The sequence below is a fragment of the Odontesthes bonariensis genome, chromosome 7 (assembly GCF_027942865.1).
Source record: "Odontesthes bonariensis isolate fOdoBon6 chromosome 7, fOdoBon6.hap1, whole genome shotgun sequence".
Classification (NCBI taxonomy): Eukaryota; Metazoa; Chordata; class Actinopteri; order Atheriniformes; family Atherinopsidae; genus Odontesthes; species Odontesthes bonariensis.
Genome location: NC_134512.1, coordinates 31,798,321 through 31,822,089, shown reverse-complemented (window position 1 = coordinate 31,822,089; position 23,769 = coordinate 31,798,321). Strand labels below are relative to the sequence as shown.

Genomic DNA, 23,769 nt, shown 5'->3' with positions numbered 1-23,769 from the left:
CTACAAGACGAGAGGTGCACAACTGCTTTGTTTAGGTTGCTTTATAGGTTGTTTAACATTGATCTGTAAGCGTTTCCCACATCAGAAATGTGGAGATCGCCACCTCTTCATGGGCGGTTTGCGCCTAGATTTTTGATGTGGAAATTCACATAATAATTACACATTTGCAAGTTTCATTTAAATCTCTTAGATGAGAGCGTCAACAGAAAACTTGGAGGCTCATCTCCGTCAGCAGCGCAGTCGGCTGGTTAATCTCAGGCGTTGTAAAGTCTTCTGGGTTGGGTGGAAAAGAAAGGAATGTAATGTCTGGAAGCACGAGCAGCAGAGCTGTGAAACCTGCCGCTTCAAGCATCCGTCAGCGTGTTGTTGTCCAGAACGATCTTCTCTCCTGGTTTGAACGCCGGCATCCCCAGGTACGGACAGCTGGCACATCGGAAGGCATCGCCAAGGTAACACTGCCTCAAAGAAAACGGTCGTTATTTCCTCTGGTTTTCCCTTCCGATACGCTGACTGAAACGTGATCGAACCGTATACTCACACTTCCACAGGCAGACTTTGGAAGGTTGGTTTTTTGTTGTCCTTTACTCTCCTGCTCCAACTCTTCAGCGAGTCCACACGTGCTGCACAAACATACAACGTTCATTTTAAAAGGCTACGACGGTTAAAAAGCAGAAGAAGAACGAGTTTTATCTGGTGCAGGTAAAGACTTTAATCCAAACTAATCAAAAGCACTGCTCACAGCTCACTTTAAAGACAATGGCTGTGTTCGAAACCGCCTACTACTCCCACTACTCCTACTAACTTTAACTTTTTAAGTTCCCGGATGCATACTAGATTCGCCGAAATGTTAGGTATGCATCATGAGGTTACTACTCATACTCAAACTACCCAAGATGCAACGTAACGTGACGTCGCCGATGTCATTTCCTGTCAAAACGGCCGTTTCAAGCTAGCTACAACGAGGGCAGGTTCACTTCCTGTTTTCAAAACAAAAGCACCAATTGTATCGTAATGGCTTTCCCTATGATAAAAGGCAACGGGTATTTTATTTTGTGAAAATAACCGGAAGTACGTTGCTCACTGCGGCTAGCTTTAGTAGCGCCGAATTCGTGGGAACAAAATTGTAAATAGCCGGTATTTTGTCACGTTTTCAACACGTTGGGGATCTAAACGACTACTTTCTCGCCTGAAAATGTTTCAAATGTTGCTAAAGTTTACAGAGTTTAGAGCTTAAGTGAAATCAGCTTCAGGCCGGCTGATTTCTGCTCAGGCAGGAGCAAAATGCATTGTGGGTAAACACTCTGCATACTGTCTGATCGATCAGTATGTAGTAGGCGGTTTCGAACGCAGCAATAAAAATTAATTCTTTCCTGTTGTGGCGATAGTCTGCAATATATAAGCACGCTTTCTTAAATGACCTCACCAGTTCTTGCAGGCTTTCTTCTTCTTGGCCGCTCCTTCTCCGCAGGTTGGCGCTTTAAGAGAAGACGGATCTGGCTTCTTCAGGTCGTCTTCATCCAGCAGGGCGTCCGAGTCCAACAGGTCCTGCAGACGGCAGCAACACGGGACATTAACAAGATCGGAGAACAACTGCATCATGGGAAAACTCAACACCCTCAAAGGAGAATTTATTGCAGAACTTTTGCGTTGGCGTCCCAGAGTTTCAGCCATTTTGACGAAATGCAATAGCTGGTGAGTGTGTGCGTGTTTGAAACCTGTGACTCACCACATCGTCGTCGTCCATGTCGTTGGCGGACAGCGTCCACATCTTCAAAGTGTTGGCATCCAGAGCAGGTTTCTGTTCTGGAAACAGAGATTTTTATCTAATATTAGCTTCACGGGACTCTGAAAACGGAGCCCATGACACATCGTCACAGGAATCTGAGCAAAAAAAAAAAAAAAAAAAAAAAAACGTCTCCATGTGCACACGAGCTGGATAAAGAGATAAAACAAGAGGAAAGAGGCCTGTTCAAGGAAGTGGAATTTCATCTCGTTTCTTCCACCAAAAGCTTGGAACCATAATCAGAAAAAGAGGATTTTTTTTTTTCACCCACACCAAGTCTTACCTGGCTTGGGCGTCTTTTTCCCGAACGACAGTTTGATCTGGCTGGATGATCCCACCTCGTAGTTGGGTTTGGAAGCAGATAAGCGGACTCTGGACAGGGTGTTTCCTTGGTAACCAGTGGCTGCTCTGAGGGAGCTCAACGCGTCGGCGCTCAGCTCCTCTTTATTCACCTGAACGGAGAGGAAATATACAGAGTCACTGGTGGTGACATTTACCTTTACTTCTACTAAAGTAACGATGTGCTTTGAAAAAAATAGCAAAAAAAATAACAAAACAAAACTTTATAGCATGAATTCTCAACATTATTCCACAATATGACACCAGGTCAAACCATTCGTTAGTTTCAGTATTTCTTAACGAGGATTTTCTTGATGGCTTCTTCCTCCACTCGAGTTCCTCTTCGTACGTCGGCTCAAAAATTCTTAGTTTTCCAGTTAATTTCTCTCTGTGATATCTAAATATCTGCTCACACTTCTGAGTAATTATCTTTAAGTTGCTGAGGCTTCCAGTGTAAATATGCATGATCTCATGTCATGCCAACACATTTAACTCTTTTTATTTTTATACTTGCGGAGGTCAGTTTCAGGCTTTGGACTCACCTCTGTCACCGAAATGAAGCCAGACAACTTCAGTGCTGACGCAAGTTTCTCGGCAGTTCTCACGCTCTGAGCTTCTGTGCCTGCAACACAAAAACACACGACTCAAACACACCGTTACACAAGCAGAGCCACAACCTAACCCAGCACTGGAACTTTGCAGGTAGAGACATGTGTAACTAAAGACTGTTTACGAATGAGCAGCACTTCTTTGAGTGTATTTTTCTTTGTTTTGTACTTTGAGGGGATTTTTGTGTGCGTTAAGTATGACGCGTGTGGCACTTGTCCGTTTAATTGACATCACGTGGCTCCATCTTGGAAGACGTGACGTTCAAACATCTTTCTCTGAACCTAAAGCAGCAGGTATTCGTTTCTTATAAGTCTTCTGTAGTGACCATTTGGGGGAAAAATAAATTTGTGACTTGTGAAGTATTTGTCTGTCGAAGTCACAAACAAACTTTTAACCAGTTGGACGAACAAAGTGGAAGCACACCGAAGCTGTCGGTGAATAGCAGCATCCAGTTTGTCCCCCTAAGATCTGCCCATAGCTGGTCTGAACCCTCCTGTGAATCTGAGTCAATGCCAACCGAGTCCCGTCTCCTTTCCTCTGAGAGAGAACATCATGTAGCTAAGGCCGGCTGAAGATACTTGCTGGTGATTTTGTCAGATGTGGTTATAAAAATCAGGATTTTATTAGAGCAGAGCGACAGTCTGAAAAAGCTTAAAGTGACCAGGAGCTGACATGCAGTCCTAACAGGCTGATTTCAGTCACATTTTCGACATGTTTAGCCGTCTGTTAAGCAATAAACCCTCAAGCTTTAGGCCCATTTGAGGGAAAGTGAGCGTATACATGCAGGAGTGATTGGCTTGATTTTCTAAGATTTGGGTCTAACTGACATGTTCACTTGGCAGTCAGAGAGGGACATCTGATCTACTGGTCTCCCTGTTTCTTACCTGTAACTGGTTCATCCAGGACCAGTTTGCCGCCAGGTTTGAGCACTCTGACCATCTCTGCTAGAGTCTCTGAACTGTGGACGGAGGAGCTGTCAGCCAGAAGGCAGGAGAGCACCCAGTCGAAGGTGGATGCTGCATGAGAGGCTGAGGAGAGGGCAAGAGAGGTGAATTTCCATCAGATTTTTTGACTGGTGGGGTCTGTAAAATGGCATTTTCATCTATCTTATTTATTTTCGGAGCCGATAAATGTTTTTTTTTGTTAAAACTGAAACTTGCAGTGTGAAATATTTCCCTCAAAGACTAAATGTCCTTCTAATGAAGACATATCTTTTGGTTTTCAAGTTCCTGTTTAAACAGAAAGAAGCTTTAAGTTTATATTTAGCTGAATAAATCCATCTCAACTGGAAGACTGTGCTGATAAAAATAGAATAAAAGTATTGATGGCTGTAACATAATATCAGGTGCAGAGTAACTCACACAGCAACATTCTCTCCATGTTCTCCACGGCCACTTTTCCATCTGCACCAACCGCAGCACCCAGTTCTTCTGCATACTGTTTCAAAGCTGCTGGTGCTGATGGCTGAGTCCACACCAAAAGCACCTTGTCTCCTGATTTGATGCCGAGGTCTGCCATGATTTACTGGAGAAAGAGTCGGTCTACTTGTTATACTTCCAGAATGAGTCAAAGAAAAAAAACTGCGTTACGGTTTTGGTATTTTGGTCGTCCTGAAATGTGACAATTTTCACAGTAATCTGAGACCCGACTGACCAGTGCGGGTGATTTAGTAAAATGATCTGAGCACTCGGTCTGAACAACCTTCACAGAGACAGGATTTACATCTTTAGGACCGGGTGTCTCTAAATCTGAATGTGGGATGCAAGTCCTGACAACTGCTGATATTTGCTCATAACATCCCAGCAGCTTTAATTGTAGCTTTTGAACAAAGACGAAGGTAAGAGGTGGTTATATGTCAACAAAATTATAAGAATACTGGGAGAGACAATGGCAACAATGCAAGTGAAGGTTAAAGAGCAGTTTCACCATGCGGGGGGGCGCGCGCGCGACTTCCAGTTCCAACCATTTTGGACTTGAATAACAAAAGCGGCTCACCCAGAAACATCTGAGTGAGGAGGTCTGGCGCAAAGATGTGCAGAACAAGGCACCCTTTGCACACTTTTTATTGCAACCTTCTTTTAAAGCGATCACGTCGCTCTACACTCAGTAATCCATCGTGACAAAGTGAAAGCATGTTTTCTTTAAAATCAGGTTTGTGAATAATCTTTCTCACTGTTGAACGACCATTTGGAAATGACCTTATAACCCTTACAAGAGTGACAGGCAGCGATAATTGTGTTTACGTGCAACTGAACGCTCCAGACCAACAAAAATGACCAAACTTCTGCTTTTAAAGAGCAGGTGATGATCAATTAATCGAGTGCTTTTGATTAGCAGCACCTGACTGCTGTTTATCCATTTAAATCCTACGGGAGCGGTGATGCTGTATACTACTTGTGTTGTTCACCTGGTTTTATGACCCAATAAAGATCTGGTCACCAAAACAGGCAGACAAGTGTTCACAAATGGGATGCACCTGGACAGTTTAGAGCCACAGGAGTCTTTTTAAGTGAAGCATTTTAGTGTTTGGGGAACATTTCTAAAAGAAATCCCGTTTTCACTTTGCCATTATGAGGAAATGACATGAGCAACTTAATGTATTTTCTTTCCCATTTAAAAAGGAAATGATTGCTGCCCCAGAATCCGTTTTAGCCTTCATGTTCAGTTAAAACATCAGTGAGTCTTTTAAGAAAAGTAAACATGGCCTTAATTTGAACCCGTTATGGCGCCTGATTTGGTTGTAAACTAGTTCAAATTAAAGGTTAGTGGGAATTATCTGGAAGGTTCTTTGTCTGATTTAATGGAAGATTATCACATCAGTCTCACAGGGTGACGGCGTTAACTTCGGTGACTAACAGATAGGATTTTTACCGTTTATTTATTAAAAAAAGCAGAAAGAAAACAGTGACGCAGGAGCCGGTGGCGACACTTATCAGATCCAGGAACACGTTGTTAACGCTGTTGAGGGCCGATAAACGGCTAACCAAAAGCGAAACATACTAATGTTCTCACCTTTTTAGTCTAAAATCATTCAAGAGGCGATATTACTTAACTAAGATACATTTCAAACGAGTGTACTCTGTGACTTACCTCCTGTCCCGATGGCAGTAGGAGAAAAGTGGCGATTATTTCATGTGAAGGCATTATTTCCGGTTATTATTTTCAAAATAAAACGATAACGATGTTTTGTGCCGTCCTCGGTCTTCAAAGAAGTAAACAAATATATTTTAAGTCAAATATGAACACCTCGTGTTGTTTTGTTTATAATACCAGGTAACTAATAGATATATACAAAGTAAATTTAAGGCGATTAGTTTTAAGATGGTGCTCTTGCTTTCTTAGGCCCAGTTTATCCAACCTGACTTCCGTTATCTAACCGAGTCGCACTCTAGTGACGCAGCTGGGAACCTCTTGGTTCAGCTGGATATGGCGGCGTTACTGAGAGGTCTGCGGGCTGGAAGGGTCCTCCGGGGTCTGAGCAGCGGTAAGACGGGCTCATTGTTTTGATGTCGCTTGGTTTTAATAATTGACGGGCCGTGGAAAAAACCGCGTACCGTCCAGTCTAGGTTTTTGATCCCGTGATTTGGAAACGGGCCAGTGTTGACGTTAGCCTCCAGTGCCAAAGTCACTTCATAGAAGGTGATCATGAAGGACAGAATTAATGGACATTAAGTTGGCTGTAGATTTACAAACTGAAACACAAGCTGGATAATAGTTGCTGTTGGACTCTTTTGGTGGTTCAGAGCTCATTCCTCAGAGGGGCATTGCCTGGTAAACATGTAAATCTCTGCAGCTGGGGGGCGTTTTCTGTGCTGTTATGCAAGCTGACAATGTTTCCCCTAAATAGGCTAAATATAGCTTTGTGTAAGTCTTCTGCAGCCCGAGAAACCATACAATGTACGACATGCACGTGTGTAACCTAAGTTTCTTTGTTCTTTAGAGATTATGACATCCACTAACCAAACTACAGGGAGATTTTTGCTTTTTGTTATTTATTATTATTTGCTTTTACATTGCTTTTGTTGTTAATGCTCCATCTATAAATTCATTGATAAATGATGTAACTGAGCAGAATAAATCAATACTTTTTCAAGTAGAACAGCTCACGGCCTACACGTGTGTTTAACTACCCATTATGTGTTCACAACCAGCTATATTTGATACCATTCCAAAGTATTATTTTGTATTTATATTGCCGATGCCAACTTCTGTTTTTGTAATTCTAAAGACAAGGTCATATAATATTAATAATAATTTAGATACATCATACATCAGGACTTTGTTTAACTAAGGAAAAGTTGCATTGAGATTAAGACGGTTTAGGAAGAGGCTCCTCGCCAAGACGGCAGCAACCAGGTTGGAGCACAGCCACGCAAACGTTTGATATTCAGACAATTTTTCAGTGCTTCACAAACTAATAAAACCATCAGATGTTTCTCCACAAATCATCACTGGCCAAAAAAATGAAACACAAAAGGTACAAAATCCCATCTTTCTTGATCAGCTTACCACACGTGTTCTTGACTTTAAGTTAAAATGTGTGATGTTTGGTCACATTCTCTCCAAAATAAATCCCATGTTCAACAGACATCCAATCACGAGGTCCCACCTCAGTCTTTTAGAAGCTGATCTGAATTTTCCCTCCCCAGTGGTGGCTCCACCAACAGCAACGAACCCTCAGTGCAGCAGCCTGAGACGAGGCTTCCACTGTGCAGCACTGAGGCTGCAGGACGAATCCAAATCTGACAAACCCTCCTCCTCCTCCTCCTCATCAACATCATCATCCACAACCTACCATGAGCACTACCAGGCTGTCTCACCTGAACAAGACACAGAGGCAGCATCCCAGCATGACTCTGACCCAGCAGCAGAGGAGACAATCACCGGGTCAGTCTACAGGAAATAGTTCAGAGAAGTTTGTTGCTCTGTGCAAGACGTTTGTTCCCTTCTCCTGATAAAGACGAGCTAATCTCACGCTTCTCTCCTGCTTAATTCTCCTGAAAATAAAAGCGAAGAGCAGGATGAAGACTATGAAACGGAGGAGCAGCTGCAGGCTCGAGTCCTGACCGCCGCTCTGGAGTTTGTCCCGCTGCACGGCTGGTCCATGGAGGCCATCGCGGCCGGTGCCGAGGTCAGTCGGCAGTCTTTCTAACATGCACTTTAACACACCACAGAGCGGACCTCCATCTGCCGCCTCCGAAGTGCAAGAAAGTATAGCTTTGCCATGTAGAACAGAGTGGGAGTCTTTACGTTACTTAATAGGGTAAAAACATAAATAAAATGATGTTTATGTAAAGTACGCTTGTTATTAGTTCATTGTTTAATAGCCAACGTAGTTTTAGCTCAGTTAGACGTGTTTTAAAGCATTTTCACCAAAAAAAGACTACATTTACACATTGAGATGGTTTTGCCCTTTTTTTTGTTTTCATTAAGCATTTAAGCTTCATGGATAGAAAAATAACTGTTAAAGGGATAGTTCGCCTCTTTTGACATGAAGCTGTATGACATCCCATATTAGCAATATCATTTATGAACATCTTCTTACCCCCTGCTGCGTCCTGTGAGCCGAGTTCCAGCTGAGTTTTGGCGTTGACGAAGGTAGTCCGGCTAGTTGGCTGGGGCTTAAAAAATAAAGCGTTTTGCTTCTCAAAACAATATGCGTTCAAAAGAGTAATACATTTGCATCACAAAATCGTTCTCCAGAAAAAGTCAGACCTCACAATCGCTTGGTGCTATTTTCTCTCCCTTCGTATCACTGCCTGCTGCCACCTGCCAACAGCCGCACACTAGCCGGACTACTTTCGTCAACGCCAAAACGAGGCTGGAACTCGGCTCACAGGACGCAGCAGGGGGTAAGAAAATGTTCATAAATGATATTGCTAATATGGGATGTCATACAGCTTCATGTCAAAAGAGGCGAACTATCCCTTTAACATCAACTTACTGCAGAGTTCGTTCGGTACAGTATCCGATGACAATTCAACATGTTGATCGGCCCAAAAAGGCTTTGATGGAGTCCGATAGGGTCTCCAAAGAGATGAGAGAGACAAACACTCACTGACACTCCAGATGTTTCCCACAGCTGGCTGTTGGTAAAATTGGTTTAAGTCAAAGGTGAATGTGAATGTTCATGAATTAAAACTGTAGGTATGTGCAAAAGGAAACTAAACGAGCAGCAGGTCTGTGATTTAGAGGTTTTAAATAGTTTGTGATGACCATTAGTTTGTTTATGTTTTTGTTGTTGTGTCGGTTTCAGTCTCTGGGTTTGTCCTCTGCTTCCACTGGTATGTTCTACAACGGCGGAGGAGACCTGGTCCTGCATTTCATCGCCCAGTGCAACTCACAGCTGACAGACATCCTGGCAGAACAGCACAATCAGGTCCAGCTGGGCCAGGCCGAGTACGTATGCACGACCCCAGAGACTTAACCTCACACATTCATATAAAGAAGTACCTGAAAACGTGCTCTACGGGTAATATTTCCCTTTTTGTGTTGAACTAGAGGACAGGTCTCTATTTAGAAAGATAATGGTCTTAAAGCAGGGATGTCCAGAGTCGGTCCTCGAGGGCCGCTGTCCTGCAGGTTTTAGATCTTAGATTGTTAAGCTCTGCATGTTGTGGAGAAAAAGGAGTCAGACTCGTCGGGTCAGCCTCTTATGGGGAATTTATTGAACAGACCGTCACAGAGGCATGTACATTTCATCAGGCACGGAAATCCCCAATGACCTCAGTTTGTGACAACCTCTTGTACCCTTCTCTGTCATTCAGTGCGTACGTGGCCCAAACCCAATCTCTATTCTGCACCTGCTGTCCGAGGCCGGCGCCTCATTTTTGCCATTATCTAGACAGAACTCATCCTAACCTCAAACAATATGTATGGTTTCAAGCAACAACAAGGCCCAATGTGTAATTGGAGCAGTGTCAAGGCTCTGCTCTCCCACATATGCTCCTAAGTCATCTGGATCCGGTCTTCTATCAGTTCCCAGAGTCATAACCAGACATGGAGAAGCTGCATTCAGCTTCTATGCTCCACATGTCTGGAACAAACTCCCAGAAAGCCTCAGATCAGCTGGAACACTCAGTGTATTTAAGTCCAGGCTGAAGACACACCTATTATCAGCTGCATTAGAATAAAGCTCCAAATCTGAAGCTCGAGTTTCAAAACTTAATCACATTTTAACTACTGATTTTATCTGATTTTATCTATTGTTCTTTCTTTTTTGTTTAAAATTTAAATCGTGCTTTTTATTTCTACTGTTTTAATGTATCTGTAAAGCACTTTGAATCGCCTTGTTGTTGAATTGTGCTGTACAAATAAACGCTTGTGCAGGTTGCAGCACAGAAAACCAATTTAAAAGGACAGAGTCAGCTCAAAATATCCCCTGCTGTCGGCCCAATCCTCACAAACCTAAACTGGAAATTTGATTCTAACTTGATTGTTGCGTGTAATCTAATTAAGCTCCTGTTTCTGCTTCGTGTTGCAGCCTGACAATGACAGCCCTTGAGGACCGGATGTAGACATTCATAGTCTTAAAGTCTTGTTCTGTGAATTGTTTAAACTCCTATAAACAAATCTTTCTTCATTCAAATCACCTGCTTATGAATAACTCAGACTCTGCCTTTATTTTAGCAAAAAAAGCGTATTCTGGGATATGTGAAAGTTTGTCAGTTTTTTGTTTTTTTACCACTGTGTTGCAGAAAAAAGAAGACCGCTGAGTTTCTCAGAGATGCTGTAGAGACCAGGCTGAGAATGTACATCCCATACATGGAAACATGGCCACAGGTCAAGTTGACGACTCGGAGCAGAAATGAGTGGGTTTCTGTCCTCAAAGGTCACGGTTACTGAATTTGATCCTCGACTTTGTGTTGGCGTCCTCAGGCGATGAGCATCCTGCTCCTTCCTCACAACATCCCCGACAGCCTGAAGCACCTGTCCACCCTGGTGGACGACATCTGGTACTACGCCGGAGACCGGTCCACAGACGTGAGTGGATCTTATCACCCTCGATCCCCCCCTTCTTCTGCTCATACTTTCCTGTCCCCCTTTCATCACCACCCCCGCAATATCCGACCTGCCACGTCCCAGGTCAGGGTCCGGGCATGGTTCCAGCACGCTCTGCGCTGGTGCTTCGCAAACACGCGTTCGCCTACCTGTTGCAGCACGCTGCTGCCACCAGGGGGCAGTCTCAGAAACATGGGGTTCAGGCTGAGGTGGGGGCTTCTCTTGCTTGCTTAGGTGCTGTTGTTTGCACTTTGCTCTTCCCTGAGAAAGACAGAGGCTGTGTTCGAAACCGCATACTACATACTGCATACTACATACTGCATACTACATACTTGCAAACTGCTTACTTCCATTCTGCAAACGGCATACTGATCGATCAGACAGTATGCAGAGTGTTTACCCACAATGCATTTCGCTCCTGCCCGAGCCGAAATCAGCCGGCCTGAAGCTGATTTCGCTTAAGCTCTAAACTCTGTAAACTTTAGCAACATTTGAAACATTTTCAGGTGAGAAAGTAGTCGTTTAGATCCCCAACGTGTTGAAAATCTGACTAAATACCGGCTATTTACAATTTTGTTCCGACGAATTCGGCACTACTAAAGCTAGCCGCAGTGAGCAACGCACTTCCGGTTATATTCACAAAATAAAATACCCATTGCCTTTTGTCATAGGGAAAGGCATTACGATACAATTGGTGCTTTTGTTTTGAAAACAGGAAGTGAACCTACCCTCGTTGTAGCTAGCTTGAAACTGACGTTTTGACAGGAAATGACGATCGGCGACGTCACGTTAGAAGTATGCGGTTTCGAACACAGCCAGAAATTATAATAGACAAAGATCTTCCCTGTTGTGGAGTGAAACTAGTGTTTAAAAATAATTAATGTTCGTCTTTCACATTTTTGACCAATCGACACTCAACCTGACGTGTCATCTCCATGTGCTTCGCGCTGACATCACTGCATGTTAATCCGCCTGTGTTGGCTAAATGCCCAAAATCCTTCACTTATTATTTCACCCGCTAACACCTGACTGACTGTGACCTCAGAGGATACTTTTCTCTGATTGGCTGGCAGGTTTAAAATAAAATAAAATACATACATTTATAAATAGATTGATTAATGCAAGTAATAAAGTTACCTCCAGCTCCTTTAGACAGCAGCTGACAATTACCTTCATTTGTCCTGTAGTTCCTTTTGTAGCTGTCCAAGCTTTTGCCTTTATTTATTCAACGTTAACCTGTTAATTTCATATATGTAGCATGTTGTTGAAACTGTATAGTTGTGTCAAAGCACTACATGGCTTGCAGTTTATATATTTTTGGTTAGAAGTTGATACCTCTCTGTTTTATTATGTTATTATATGATCTTCAGTGTATTTTCCTTAGGACTGTCTGTTTTTCTTTTCATCTAAATGTGTTTCCACACTGACTTTCTGTCCGACTCGTCTCTTTTGCAGATGAACTGGTACACTAAGCGGGCAGTGCTGACAGGCATCTATAACACAACAGAACTGGTGATGATTCAGGATTCTTCTCCAGACTACCAGGACACCTGGAGCTTCCTTGAAAACCGCATTCAGGATGTAGTCAACATGGCCAGCTCAGCCAAACAGGTAGAGAGCATTAAGGAGGTGAATGATTGAAGTCTGGCCTTTAAGGAGCTCTTATAGATGCCTTTTGATCCACACCTCTGTTTCCCCTGACGTAACATTTCATTTAATTCCCACAATCCTATTCCTGGGTATGGGAAAAAAAGCAAAGATGCTTATGTTGAACCAAAGAGGGGAGTGGAAACAGAACCTCAGATAAGGTTTTGTAACGTTTGTGGCTCTTTGTTGTTTAGGTGCAATCAACAGGTGAAGCAGTCGTGCAGGGGCTTATGGGAGCTGCTGTTACAGTGAGTATTTTATCTCATGTTCGTCATTTATATTGAATATCTTAGGTTTTAAAGAAGCACTCGGCTTCCCTGTGTTCCTCCGATTATCTCCAACAACGATAAGATGTCAGAGGCTCAAACTGTTGTTTCCTTTCTCCTTTTTTCAGTTTTACAAAGTCCATAGAGTTGCTTCTAAGTGTTGTTTAATAACTGGGAGCAGGAGGAGCGTTAGGTGTCTCTTATACTTTGTGCATCCGTGAGAATGCAAGGCTGTAATTGGCTGTGTGACACATAATAGTCATTGTCAGTGCGTGTTAGCAGCTCTGCGTTGTGTATACGTCAGAAATAGAGCATAAGTGGCCCCCTGGAGCAGAGTTTCCCAACCAGGGTCCTCAAAGCACACAGCCCTGCTCGTTTTCCATGTTTCCCAGCTTCAGCACTCCTGATTTATGTGGCTGTGTGTCTTTATTGCTCCCTGTACCACAATGAAACAGCATCTGGTTGTCAGGATTAATGCAGCACAGCTTTTTCCCTGATGGAGGGTTTTAAGCAAATGAAGACGTGTCAGAAGATGCTGACCAGGGGTTATGTTTTCTGCTTCTCATGATCTGATCAACGGGACTCTGAATGGCACAACAGTCAGAATGTGTCTCGTTTTGTTATTTTATGCAACTAAAAGTTTCATTTGGTTGATTCAGCTTCCTCAACAAGTAGTTTTTCAGGTCAATTTTCCAGCTTGAAGTTTTCTAACGCTGATGAAACCTCTAGAAGTCATTAGTTTGTCGAGAGCCAGAACTGTTTCATCTGAAAAACAACTCATCCGTATATTCAGGCTCAGAGAGCTGCATCATTGTGTAATTGTAGAAAATTAGATAATAGAAACATAAAAACATAAAATATTTTTGACTGAAAATTCAACTTTTTTGCGTTTTTTTCCTCCAAGTTTAGTACAAATATGATTTTATTAGCTGCTCTTTCTATCTCTATAAAGATGGTGTGTCACTGGTTATCTAATAGCTGAGGTGTGTTGATGTTTGAACATAACCTGTGCATTTTAGGATTAATATGGATGCTCATGACTGTCTCCTTTTTCACAGCTGAAGAACCTCACAGGAGTGAACCAGCGACGATGATATGAACCACCTGTCAGTCACATTGATCCCGACCGTCTGAGTTATGCCATAAGCTGAAGATCAATTTCTTCTTTGATCTTACTTCTGTTTAACTGTATAATATGACTGAAGGTGTTGGGTTATGGTTTTATCAAGCAAGAAAACATCCCCATTTGTCTTCACCTGCAGAACCTGTGACTTTTTGTTTCACTGTTCAAGATTTTACTCCCATACTCGGATTGATTTTCCCTTTGTATAAAAATTCACAAAGATCTGTGATTTAGCTGTTGAATCGTGAGTTCAATAAAGTAGTGACCGTATATTTAAGATATTTCTTGTCCAGATTTTTTTTTATTAAAGAGTAATCAGTTGAATTGGTTGAAATGAAAGAAAAAAAAAAATCGGATTCTCATTAATAGGTAATGAATTCCAGTCACCAATTTATCTTTATTTGTTTTATTATTTTCTTGGATTTTTTTTGTTTTCTACAAAGAAGAACATATGTATACTGGTAGAAAACTGGACCATTTTTGGGCCCAAGATAGATTTACAACACATTTATTTTGATAATTAATAATGGATTATAATATCAGTTATTAGCCATAGTTTGTAGGGCCGTGGGTATCAGGAAAAAAATAATTAACTTCATGTGAGGTTATAAAAAGCAGTAAAATTCTCATTTTTGCAAAGATGGAGCAAATATTTTTCAATACATTTGTTACTGATTGTATTTGTGTGAGTAAATATAATCGGTGCCCTTATTTTGAAAAAAACGAACTGACCCGGTTGTTCACGAAAGACCCGCCTCCCACTAGTAACTGCAGCCAATCACTAGTCTCCTTCATATTTCCTGGCCAATCAGCGGTTGGAAACTATTTCCGGTTCGGCCTTCAAGCCAAAGCAGCGGTAGCGATCGTGGTGGAAGTGTTTGGACCATTTTTTTCGTTCTTTTTCTGCTTCTTAAGCTCCTATAATGCCGTATGCTAACCAGCCGACGGTTAAAATAACAGAACTGACAGACGAAAATGTCAAGTTTGTTATTGAAAACACGGATTTGGCGTAAGTATTCTCCTATTTTAACGTTTCAGCCATTGTCCTTCGCAGCACCAAAACACTAATGTCATGAGACCATGCACGTCTGATAACTGCTCTTAATAACTTTTAACTCAATTTAACTCAGTTGAATTTTTTCAGCACCTTTCAAAGACGAGTTTAACAAAAAAAAAAATTGGGTCAAAAGCTAAATTTTAACAAAAACAGCCAATGCAAAAGATAACCAAAAGACCATTCATTAAAGCAGTAGAAGGGGCAAAATGTGTGCAAAAGATAAACAAAAAAAGTTCTATTAAAACAAATAGAGGAGTAAAGTGTAAGATAACCATTAGCTTTATGTGTAGAAGTATGTATGCTTTGCTTTGATTTAAAAATATATATATATTGTCTTTGTCTTGCTGAAGATGTATAAATTACTGTACTTTGGATGCTAATTTGCATTTTATTTGAATATTTCCATAAGAACAAGGTTGAATTGTAGATTACAGATTCTAAAATGTACATGTAGTCTATTTTAACATAAAAAAAAATCCTGTATGTCCAGTTAACTGGATGCTTCAGTGAGCAGTTGTTTAGATCGCTGATGAATCTTAAACTGATCAGCCAACATGTATTTGTCGTCTGCTGGTTATTGGATCATTACACTGAACAATAGTTTTCTCTAAAAATTTGAGAAAATTAAAAAAAACAACCTCATTAATCATCTTAACAGGATTATAAAACTTATAGCTTTTGAGTTATTTCACAAGTTAAAATGAAGTCCTCTTATTTGAGAAGCTCGAGACACTGACAGTTGGATGTTTTAGGCAGAAAAAGTTGCTAAAAACTGTGTTTTAGTCATTGATTTTCTGTCAGATCACTTGTTTGGTTGCTGAAATACTGAAAGTAATTGTTAGTTTAGACACTGTGAACATTGGACAGATGATGTCTTGTCACCCCACATGTTTCTACAGTATAGACTTTTCACACTTTGGTAATTAATTGTGCCAATGAACTAGGCCTCTAATTCTAATCTGTGATATCTGATATTCTGCTTGAAAGCAGTAGTTTAAAACTCAGATTTTACATGAGCTGAGATGCTTTTAAACAGAAAGACAGTCAAACGCTTGCACGTACGTCACCCCAAAGAAGTCCAAACATTGGTTTGATCTTTTTATTGTCATTTCAAATCTTAAAACATTGTTTGTTTTTTCCTTTTCAGCGTTACAAATTCTCTCCGCCGCGTCTTCATGTCAGAGGTTCCCACAATAGGTTGAGTAATGTTTAGATACTTCTGCTTATGTTGGGATTATTACAACTGAGTCAGTTCTCAATGGTGTTTTGGTCCATATACAGTCCAGTTTAATGTAGTCGTCAGTGAACTCACAAACATGGGAGCAGCTGAGATGTTGAACAAAATTGACCTGTTTGTGTTTTTGGGGAATCTAAATACAAATGAACAGTTCTGTCGCATTAATGTTTTTTAATTGAACTTTTTGAGTAAGGTAGCATGTAAGAAAATCAATCAATAAATATCAACATATTTAATTTTGGAGTTTATTTAACAGACCCTTTTTTTGGTTCTGAGGAAGTTAAGTTGTATTAAAGGATAAGACCATTTTTTTTTACATTGAGCCCTTGATTTCACATTATAACATGATGTTCTACTCACCCCTGCTTGTTGTTGGTCATTTGGAGCTGTTCCGAAGATATTCGAGAGGCGTCTGGCTGCTCTCTTGAGATATTCGGCCATGAAACGGTTTCCTATGGGCAAGTTTATACAGGCACAAACTATGCTGTTTATAATTTATTAATTACTGTACACTAGCACTGATAACGTGGAGGTGCGTCGCTTACTTAAAAAAATCCGGGTTACTAATTTTGAATTTTAGCCGAATGAATAAATAGGCAGCAGGTCTGTGGGCTGTCTGTGGCAGTAGCACGACGAGGACGTCAGTAACACCCACTTTACGACAAAAATTCAAAATTACAGTAACCCGGATTTTTTTAAGTAAGCGACGCACCTACACGTTATCAGTGCTAGTGTACAGTAATTAATAAATTATAAACAGCATAGTTTGTGCCTGTATAAGCTTGCCCATAGGAAACCGTTTCATGGCCGAATATCTCAAGAGAGCAGCCAGACGCCTCTCGAATATCTTCGGAACAGCTCCAAATGACCAACAACAAGCAGGGGTGAGTAGAACATCATGTTATAATGTGAAATCAAGGGCCCAATGTCAAAAAACGGTCTTATCCTTTAAGAAGTCGCATAGCTGCATTAATCTGTTGACTGTTTCACAATAAAACACAGAAATATCAAAATTAAACGGCTAACTTGAACTTGAATCACTTCATTTTCAGCCATCGACTGGATTCAGATTGATGCAAATTCCTCAGTACTGCACGACGAGTTCATCGCGCACAGAGTCGGTTTGTATCTCAGTAGTCACTCATCTTGTTAATGACAGCGTTATACTCTTGTAAGGATTTTTTAGACGTGTTATAACCTCTATGTTTCCTGTATTGTCAGGCCTCATACCACTCACCAGCGACGACATCGTGGATAAAATGCAGTATTCCAGGGTAAGTGCAGCTTCCGAAATCAACGGTGTTGCTCAGGGAGTTTGAAATGTGGTGTCATTTACAGGGTCTCTGCATGTCAAGAAGGTATTAAAGCTCATTATTCACCAAGATCGTGAATATTTGCTTGCCAGAGGCAGAAATAATAGTTTCTTACTAGTGATGGTTCCCGGGCTACTGGTGGATTCTGATTGGCTGCAGAGTGCTCCTTAATTCCCCGCTGACACCTTCTGAAATGTTTCAGTGAACAAATTTTTGCGTTAGTCCGACCAAAACTGGACTTTTAAAATGCATAATAGCTTGTTAGTCCCAATAAAATCAAGCTTCTCAAAGTCTGACCAAATCACTTTGCATGTCCACATTCAGAGCGACTCAAATGGGCGACGCTCTGTAAAAACTGCAAAGTGTAAATTAACAGCAGAATTCCCAGTAAAGCTGCTTTCAGTCAGAATTTGTGTCAGACGGCTAAACCCAGGCTACGTATCAACTCACATGCACTTAAAAGCTTTTGACTGTTGCTCTGCATGAAACAAAATAAGAAAATAAAATCACAATTTACGTAGCTTAAAGGCAACGTTAGTGCAGTGATACTTGCATATACGATGATCCATCACAGAGAGAGTTTTCAAGTGCCTTGAACGTTAAACGATTCAGGGTCTGGACTAAAAAACTAAACAGAAAACATTCTACGGTCTCTGTGGGGAAACCAGGTGAAGAATCATCAGGAATACCTGCAGGTAGCCAAACGGAGAGAGAAAGATAAGACAAACAACAACAAAAAAACACAAGCAGCAAGTACATGGAACAAAACTGTGGACTCTGATGGTTTAAAACCACAGGTCGTCCGTTCATCTAACTTTTCACATGCAGCAAAATTAAATTAAACTACATTTAATGTCACTGACTTTCAATCTTGTCGGCATTCTGTTAGCTTACTTGCTTACAGCTGAGGTGAAGGGTTCAACGGGCTGAACAGAAACTCCAGTTAAACCGCAGCTCATTCCAGAGGAACTGAGTTTACATCGAATGCAAATTCATTATCTTATCTCTCTTGATGTAAGTTAAATGTGAGTGTGTGTGCACAAGAGTGTCTTCTTCCCTTCTTTCTGTTGTACATACATGAATAACTAAACAAGCAGAATATGTGAAAACATTTAGTTTGTTTTATTGTTCTGTGTGAAAGGTGAAACAGTTTACATTTTATTAACATTAAGGAAGATAAAAGATAAGCCCAAAAATAAACGTAATAAATAAATAAATCCAGCAGGTCTGTAACTTCCTGACTGTCTCTGCTCCTCCTGCAGGACTGCACCTGTGATGATTTCTGTCCTGAGTGCTCTGTTGAGCTGACCCTGGATGTCCGATGCACTGAGGATCAGACGCGTCATGTCACCTCACGCGATCTGTTGTCCAACAACCCCAGAGTCATCCCAGTGGGTCTTTCCTTCAGCTACTGGCGTCATAAACGTGGAGTTAAGGCAAAAAAAAAAAGGAAATCTGACCGCGTTGTCGTGTTGCTTTCCAGGTGACTTCCAGGAGCCGAGACAATGATCCAAACGACTACGTCGAGCAAGATGGTGGGCTTAAATCCGTGCTCGTAGGCAGTTGAAATCTTCTCAGGCGGCGTCGTCTTCTTGATGATTTCCTTTCTCACTTTATTAATTTACCTCCTTATTTCTGTCTCCACCTCCTCCGTCCTTTACCGACTCAACTCAGACATTTTGCTGGTGAAGCTTCGTAAAGGTCAGGAGCTTCGGCTCAGAGCTTATGCGAAGAAAGGCTTCGGGAAGGAGCACGCCAAGTGGAACCCGACAGCCGGGGTGTCCTTCGAGTACGACCCAGACAACGCGCTGAGGCACACGGTGTATCCACGACCCGAGGAGTGGTAGGTCTGCGCGTCGGTGTGGCTCACCGTGAAGTACGATTATTAATCTGATATTGAGCATTTAATGAACGGTGCACTTTTTCTCAGGCCAAAGAGCGAATACTCTGAGATTGAGGAGGATGAGGTTCAGGCTCCCTATGACCCCAATGGAAAGCCAGAAAGGTGAGCATTTATGTTATCATTATCCCGTGTTTCTCAGTGGGCAAATGAACTAAACTGTTCCAAATAAACAACAAAAAACAAGCTAGATTTCTCCATCTATCTGATCTATAAGTCAGACTGCGGTGCTCCATATTTCAGAGACACGCTCAACCTTCCGGTTATAATCCTTTTGGAGGATTCATACGACAGCAAAACACACATCAAGGTGTCGTAAAACTGCTTTAGAACAAAGGAAGACTTGTGAAGTCCATGCAGCTCATTTACTTCTGTCATTTAAGCAGGATGGTGACACGTAATATCTAAAATGTTGGTAATTTCACTGACATTTTCAGCTAAAGTTTTATCATTTGTAAGGAAATTGTATTCATTTTAAAAGGAATTCTAAATACAAGTATTTCCACAAGTGGCCCCAGACTTTGGACTGTACCATGCTGTGTAATATCCTTTGAATGCCCTTGTGATCTGGTAAAATTGTTATATTTACAACACCCTGAATATCTTCTGGTCTTGGATGCGTTAGGGTTATGATGCAAATAAGGTATTTAGCAGTTATTAAAAACTTTAACTGTTATTTCAGACACTTTTTTTTTTTTATCAATGATATTGTGTTGGTTTCATAATAATCTCAGAATTTTAATGTTCGGACTCGTTCCTGTTCGTCTTTATGGCGAAAAAGGCACAAAAAAGTTAAAAAAAACGTTGTGTTTTCACGAATTTATTATTGGCTGGAAAACCCCAAAAGTACCATCACTGTCAGCTCTTACAAAAACATGAACAGCTAAACTGGGATAAAACTGTTGAATACATAGACTGTTGTGGTTAATAAAGTAGTTCATGGTCTATCCCCACCTTAAATGCATTAATGTAATAAAAAGAACTGAAACAGGTCAACCAGAGCCGACTCTAAAGACGACTGAAGATGGTTTCCTTTAGGAAAAGTGCCTGTGGACAAGCGGCGTCTCAAATCTGGAACTCAAGTGCAATACGCGAACTGTCAACTGGCAACTCAATTACCAAACACCTAAAAACACGGTTATGCCATCATAATTCTGCATAATTTGTCTGTTTTTGTTTTATTGCTCTAATTTTTTAGGGACAAAAGATGGAGAATAGCCTTTGGCTACAGTCTTGTATATTTACATTTTTAATATTCATTTATATAAGTTGCCCCTGTTTTAATTAAACAAACTTCAAAGTTTTACACAGTTACTGGATTATATTGCTTGGACTAAAGGTGATTCAAACATCTGTGACTTATTGACATAAATGTAACGTGAAAAATGTTTTCTTTCTGCAGCTTTTTAAAAAGTTTAAAAGCAAACTAAAGGTCTAAAGCAGAGGTCTTCAACGGGGGTCCGCGACCCCCAGGGGGTCCGCGGAGGTACTGCAGGGGGGTCGCGAAATCTTTGGTTGTTTAGGTGATTTTTAATATTTCTTTTTCTGTTTTTTTTCAAACAGTTTTTTCTCACAAATTGTAATGTCTTTAAATGGACATTTACATAAATCCAAAATATTGTAGCAAACGGAAAAATGGAGGCAGAAGACGTTATCTTTCAGTCAGCAATGCACGCATTCACGGCCACCCTGTACCTTGCACATGTTTAAAATAAAAACATGAATATATTAACCTGTGTATTATTTGAATAGCTTAGTATTGAATGTACAATAACAGAGTAGCTAGGTTTATACACGGCACTAGGCCCCGTTTAATATAAAACACAATTGTATGCCATATAAATAGTAGGGGGGTCCCTGCTCCAACTCTCCAACAGTTTGGGGGTCCCTGGCCTGAAAAACGTTGAAGACCCCTGGTCTTAAGGGCGGATTATACTTCTGCGTCTATCGTCTTGACGTGTTGCTTTGCTCTGGTCGCGAGCCACTTTTCATGTTATGGTTCTGCAACCTCGGTCTGGAATTTCTCGGGACGCACAGCAGTTTCCCCTCGCGAGAATTTCGGTGGGCGGTGACGAGAACTTCGTCGGCGCCGGCAGAAGTGTTTATCTTTCAAAAAAAAAAAAAGTGTATGCAAGATATGGATCTGGAGTTGCTCGACATCAAAGAAGAACAGCTTCTTTTATTGGAGTTGGCGAAAATGCAAAGGAGGAAGCCACACCGAGGACCAATCACAGCCGCTTTTGTCTGCGCACTTCTGTTGGTGGTCTGCGTGCGTCCGACGTGTAGTCAGGATTTTTCTGAGGTGCACGACAACGCGCGCAGAGCCTCTGCGTGGGGGAGTGGTCAAGATTTTGACGCTCGCAGAGGCTCTGCGTCCGAGCGTCAGAGGCTTTGCGCCTGAAGCATAAATCAGGCGCCGTGCGCAGACAAAAGCAGCTGTGATTGGTCCTCGGTGTGCCTTTCCGGTTGTCTGTGTGGCTTCCTCCTTTGCATTTTTGCCAACTCCAATAAAAGAAGCTGTTCTTCTTCGATGTCGAGCAACTCCAGACACATATCTTGCATACACAATTTTTTTTTTTTTTGAAAAATAAACACTTCCGCCGGCGACCCCGAAGTTCTCGTCACCGCCCACCGAAATTCTCGCGAGGGGAAACTGCTGTGCGTCCCGAGAAATTCCAGACCGAGGTTGCAGAACCATAACATGAAAAGTGGCTCGCGACCAGAGCAAAGCAACACGTCAAGACGATAGACGCAGAACTATAATCCGCCCTTAACTTGGTGAACACGGCTCATGTGAGATTTCTCTCCACGCAGGTTCTATTACAACGTGGAGTCGTGCGGCTCTCTTCGACCAGAGACTATCGTCATGTCAGCGCTTGCCGTCCTCAAGAAGAAACTAAGCGACCTGCAGACCCAACTGAGCCACGAAATCCAGAGCGACGTACTCACCATCAACTGAGCAAGACCTGCATTCTGGCTGCTTTGTTGTTACAGAGGGCTGACTTCAGGGTCAGACTTAATGCAGACGGGCCTGGCATCTGTGCTGTATGTGGTGTCTCTTAAGGACCATGCAGTTAAGGTGTGTTTTAATCAATTAAAAACTCATTAATATTGAATTATTTGTTTGATTTGACATGCTTTTTTCAGGTCTAAGTCACCAGAGGTGTGAAATTCTATCTGCAGCGTTGGCAACAAAGGCTGTGTGATGCAGTTATCGTTTAGAATACAGGGAGAATACAGATGTAGTTTTGTTGCTGTCAGGTTATCACCTCAAACTGTTAGGATTATATTGTTTAATGTCCATTTTTAAATAAACTTGTTTTGAGGTATGTTGCGTTCTCTTCTTACTGTACTTTAATAGTGTTGTCAGCGGGTTCAGGATTCATTTCTGTGTGAAGTACAAATGTTCAAGTATGACTTCATAGGAATTTTTAATACAAAGTGAAACAACTTAAAAACTAATGGTACAATAGGAAAAATTAAGCAACTGCACATGCATCCATCTATTTTCTATACCAACTCGATTCACATCATTGTAGCCATGTCAGCGGGTTCCATGGGGAATAGGGCAGGCTACACCCTGGATGGGTTACCAAATCATAGGGCCACTGTAAATAAAGCTTAATAAAATTTAACTCAATATATTACCATAACACATAAACGGAATAACTCGTTATTTTTTATTTTGTGGAAAAACATTTTTGTTTTTTTTTCTAAGAGAAGCAGTGACTGCTAGCTAGCAAGCTATCATAATTTAAGGTCCTAAATTTTCCGTATTTTACCATTTAAAAAAAATAATAATAATAATAAATGCATATTATTCCTTCAGTATTTGTTTAAATTTACTTTTAGATCACAGAATAAATGTAGCGGCTGATTATAATCATACTGAAGGAAATATTTCGGTACCGCTGTGCTAAAAGCTAGATTAGCTTTTTGGTCAGTTGGCGGTTTGATTTTCACGTTTCAGACTTTATTCCTTTTTTTTCACTCTGTACTTACAAATAAAATCAATTTAAACAGACATTATGTTGATGTTCCAGGCTTGAATGGACTAAATGGGAAAACTGTAAAATTAGGTCCTTTTTTTCCCGATAAATAGATTTAATTACCTTTTTTAAAACAATAAGCCATTTTTTTTATAGCTTGGTTTAATAGTTTAAGTGATAGAATTGATACATTTTAATATTTGCACTGTTAAATAATTGTATTTCAACTGCTTTAGAAACATTTTCTTGTCATAGTTCCAGGCTTGCTAGGTATGTTCAAGATAAATTATATTTAATGCCGGAGTTGAATTAAACAATAAGAGATTTAAAGCAATTTGTTGAACTTTATTTTGATAACTGCATAACATTATGTTATCATATTGTCTTCTAAAATTAACAATTTAAACACTAATGCTTCATTTATCCCTGAACAGAAACTATACAAACCAAGTAATGTTTTAAACTTCCTCCACATTTTCCTCCATTTTGTTCCTGTTTTGCATCC

The 23,769-nt window shown here is 41.0% G+C and overlaps 3 protein-coding genes across 3 annotated transcripts; 2 read left to right on the top strand and 1 right to left on the bottom strand.

Moving 5' to 3' along the window:
- Positions 1-258: 258 nt before the first annotated feature.
- On the bottom strand, positions 259-5,857 carry ciapin1 (cytokine induced apoptosis inhibitor 1). The gene is made up of 9 exons (XM_075470562.1): positions 5,822-5,857; positions 4,093-4,255; positions 3,616-3,759; positions 2,665-2,744; positions 2,067-2,235; positions 1,727-1,803; positions 1,424-1,545; positions 539-620; positions 259-455 (listed from the first exon to the last, which is right to left on the bottom strand). Exons 2-9 carry the CDS (start codon positions 4,247-4,249, stop codon positions 345-347), a joined length of 942 nt encoding a protein of 313 aa, XP_075326677.1. The 5' UTR covers positions 4,250-4,255; positions 5,822-5,857; the 3' UTR covers positions 259-344.
- Positions 5,858-6,109: 252 nt separating this feature from the next.
- coq9 (coenzyme Q9 homolog (S. cerevisiae)) lies at positions 6,110-14,045 on the top strand. Its single transcript, XM_075470560.1, has 9 exons — positions 6,110-6,215; positions 7,381-7,618; positions 7,742-7,862; positions 8,988-9,130; positions 10,429-10,513; positions 10,610-10,714; positions 12,188-12,343; positions 12,574-12,627; positions 13,704-14,045. Exons 1-9 carry the CDS (start codon positions 6,158-6,160, stop codon positions 13,737-13,739), a joined length of 996 nt encoding a protein of 331 aa, XP_075326675.1. The 5' UTR covers positions 6,110-6,157; the 3' UTR covers positions 13,740-14,045.
- A 565-nt stretch (positions 14,046-14,610) lies between these two features.
- Positions 14,611-22,612, top strand: polr2c (RNA polymerase II subunit C). Its single transcript, XM_075470559.1, has 9 exons — positions 14,611-14,777; positions 15,973-16,022; positions 17,115-17,183; positions 17,284-17,336; positions 18,638-18,766; positions 18,859-18,910; positions 19,050-19,218; positions 19,306-19,380; positions 22,090-22,612. The coding sequence occupies exons 1-9, from the start codon at positions 14,692-14,694 to the stop codon at positions 22,232-22,234; spliced, it is 828 nt and encodes a 275-aa protein (XP_075326674.1). The 5' UTR covers positions 14,611-14,691; the 3' UTR covers positions 22,235-22,612.
- The last annotated feature ends 1,157 nt before the right edge of the window (positions 22,613-23,769 follow it).

What these genes read in the sequence shown, in the direction of transcription:
- ciapin1 (XM_075470562.1), bottom strand. Translation starts at nt 4,249, where the DNA reads ATGGCAGACCTCGGCATCAAATCAGGAGACAAGGTGCTTTTGGTGTGG. An exon ending in CATGGAGAGAATGTTGCTGT is followed by an intron (nt 3,760 to 4,092) that starts GTGAGTTACTCT and finishes CCCTCTCCTCAG; the next exon opens with CCTCTCATGCAGCATCCACC. An exon ending in ACATGGACGACGACGATGTG is followed by an intron (nt 1,546 to 1,726) that starts GTGAGTCACAGG and finishes TGCCGTCTGCAG; the next exon opens with GACCTGTTGGACTCGGACGC.
- coq9 (XM_075470560.1), top strand. Translation starts at nt 6,158, where the DNA reads ATGGCGGCGTTACTGAGAGGTCTGCGGGCTGGAAGGGTCCTCCGGGGT. An exon ending in GTCCAGCTGGGCCAGGCCGA is followed by an intron (nt 9,131 to 10,428) that starts GTACGTATGCAC and finishes ACTGTGTTGCAG; the next exon opens with AAAAAAGAAGACCGCTGAGT. An exon ending in ACATGGAAACATGGCCACAG is followed by an intron (nt 10,514 to 10,609) that starts GTCAAGTTGACG and finishes TGGCGTCCTCAG; the next exon opens with GCGATGAGCATCCTGCTCCT.
- polr2c (XM_075470559.1), top strand. Translation starts at nt 14,692, where the DNA reads ATGCCGTATGCTAACCAGCCGACGGTTAAAATAACAGAACTGACAGAC. An exon ending in CGACTACGTCGAGCAAGATG is followed by an intron (nt 18,911 to 19,049) that starts GTGGGCTTAAAT and finishes GACTCAACTCAG; the next exon opens with ACATTTTGCTGGTGAAGCTT. An exon ending in TATCCACGACCCGAGGAGTG is followed by an intron (nt 19,219 to 19,305) that starts GTAGGTCTGCGC and finishes ACTTTTTCTCAG; the next exon opens with GCCAAAGAGCGAATACTCTG.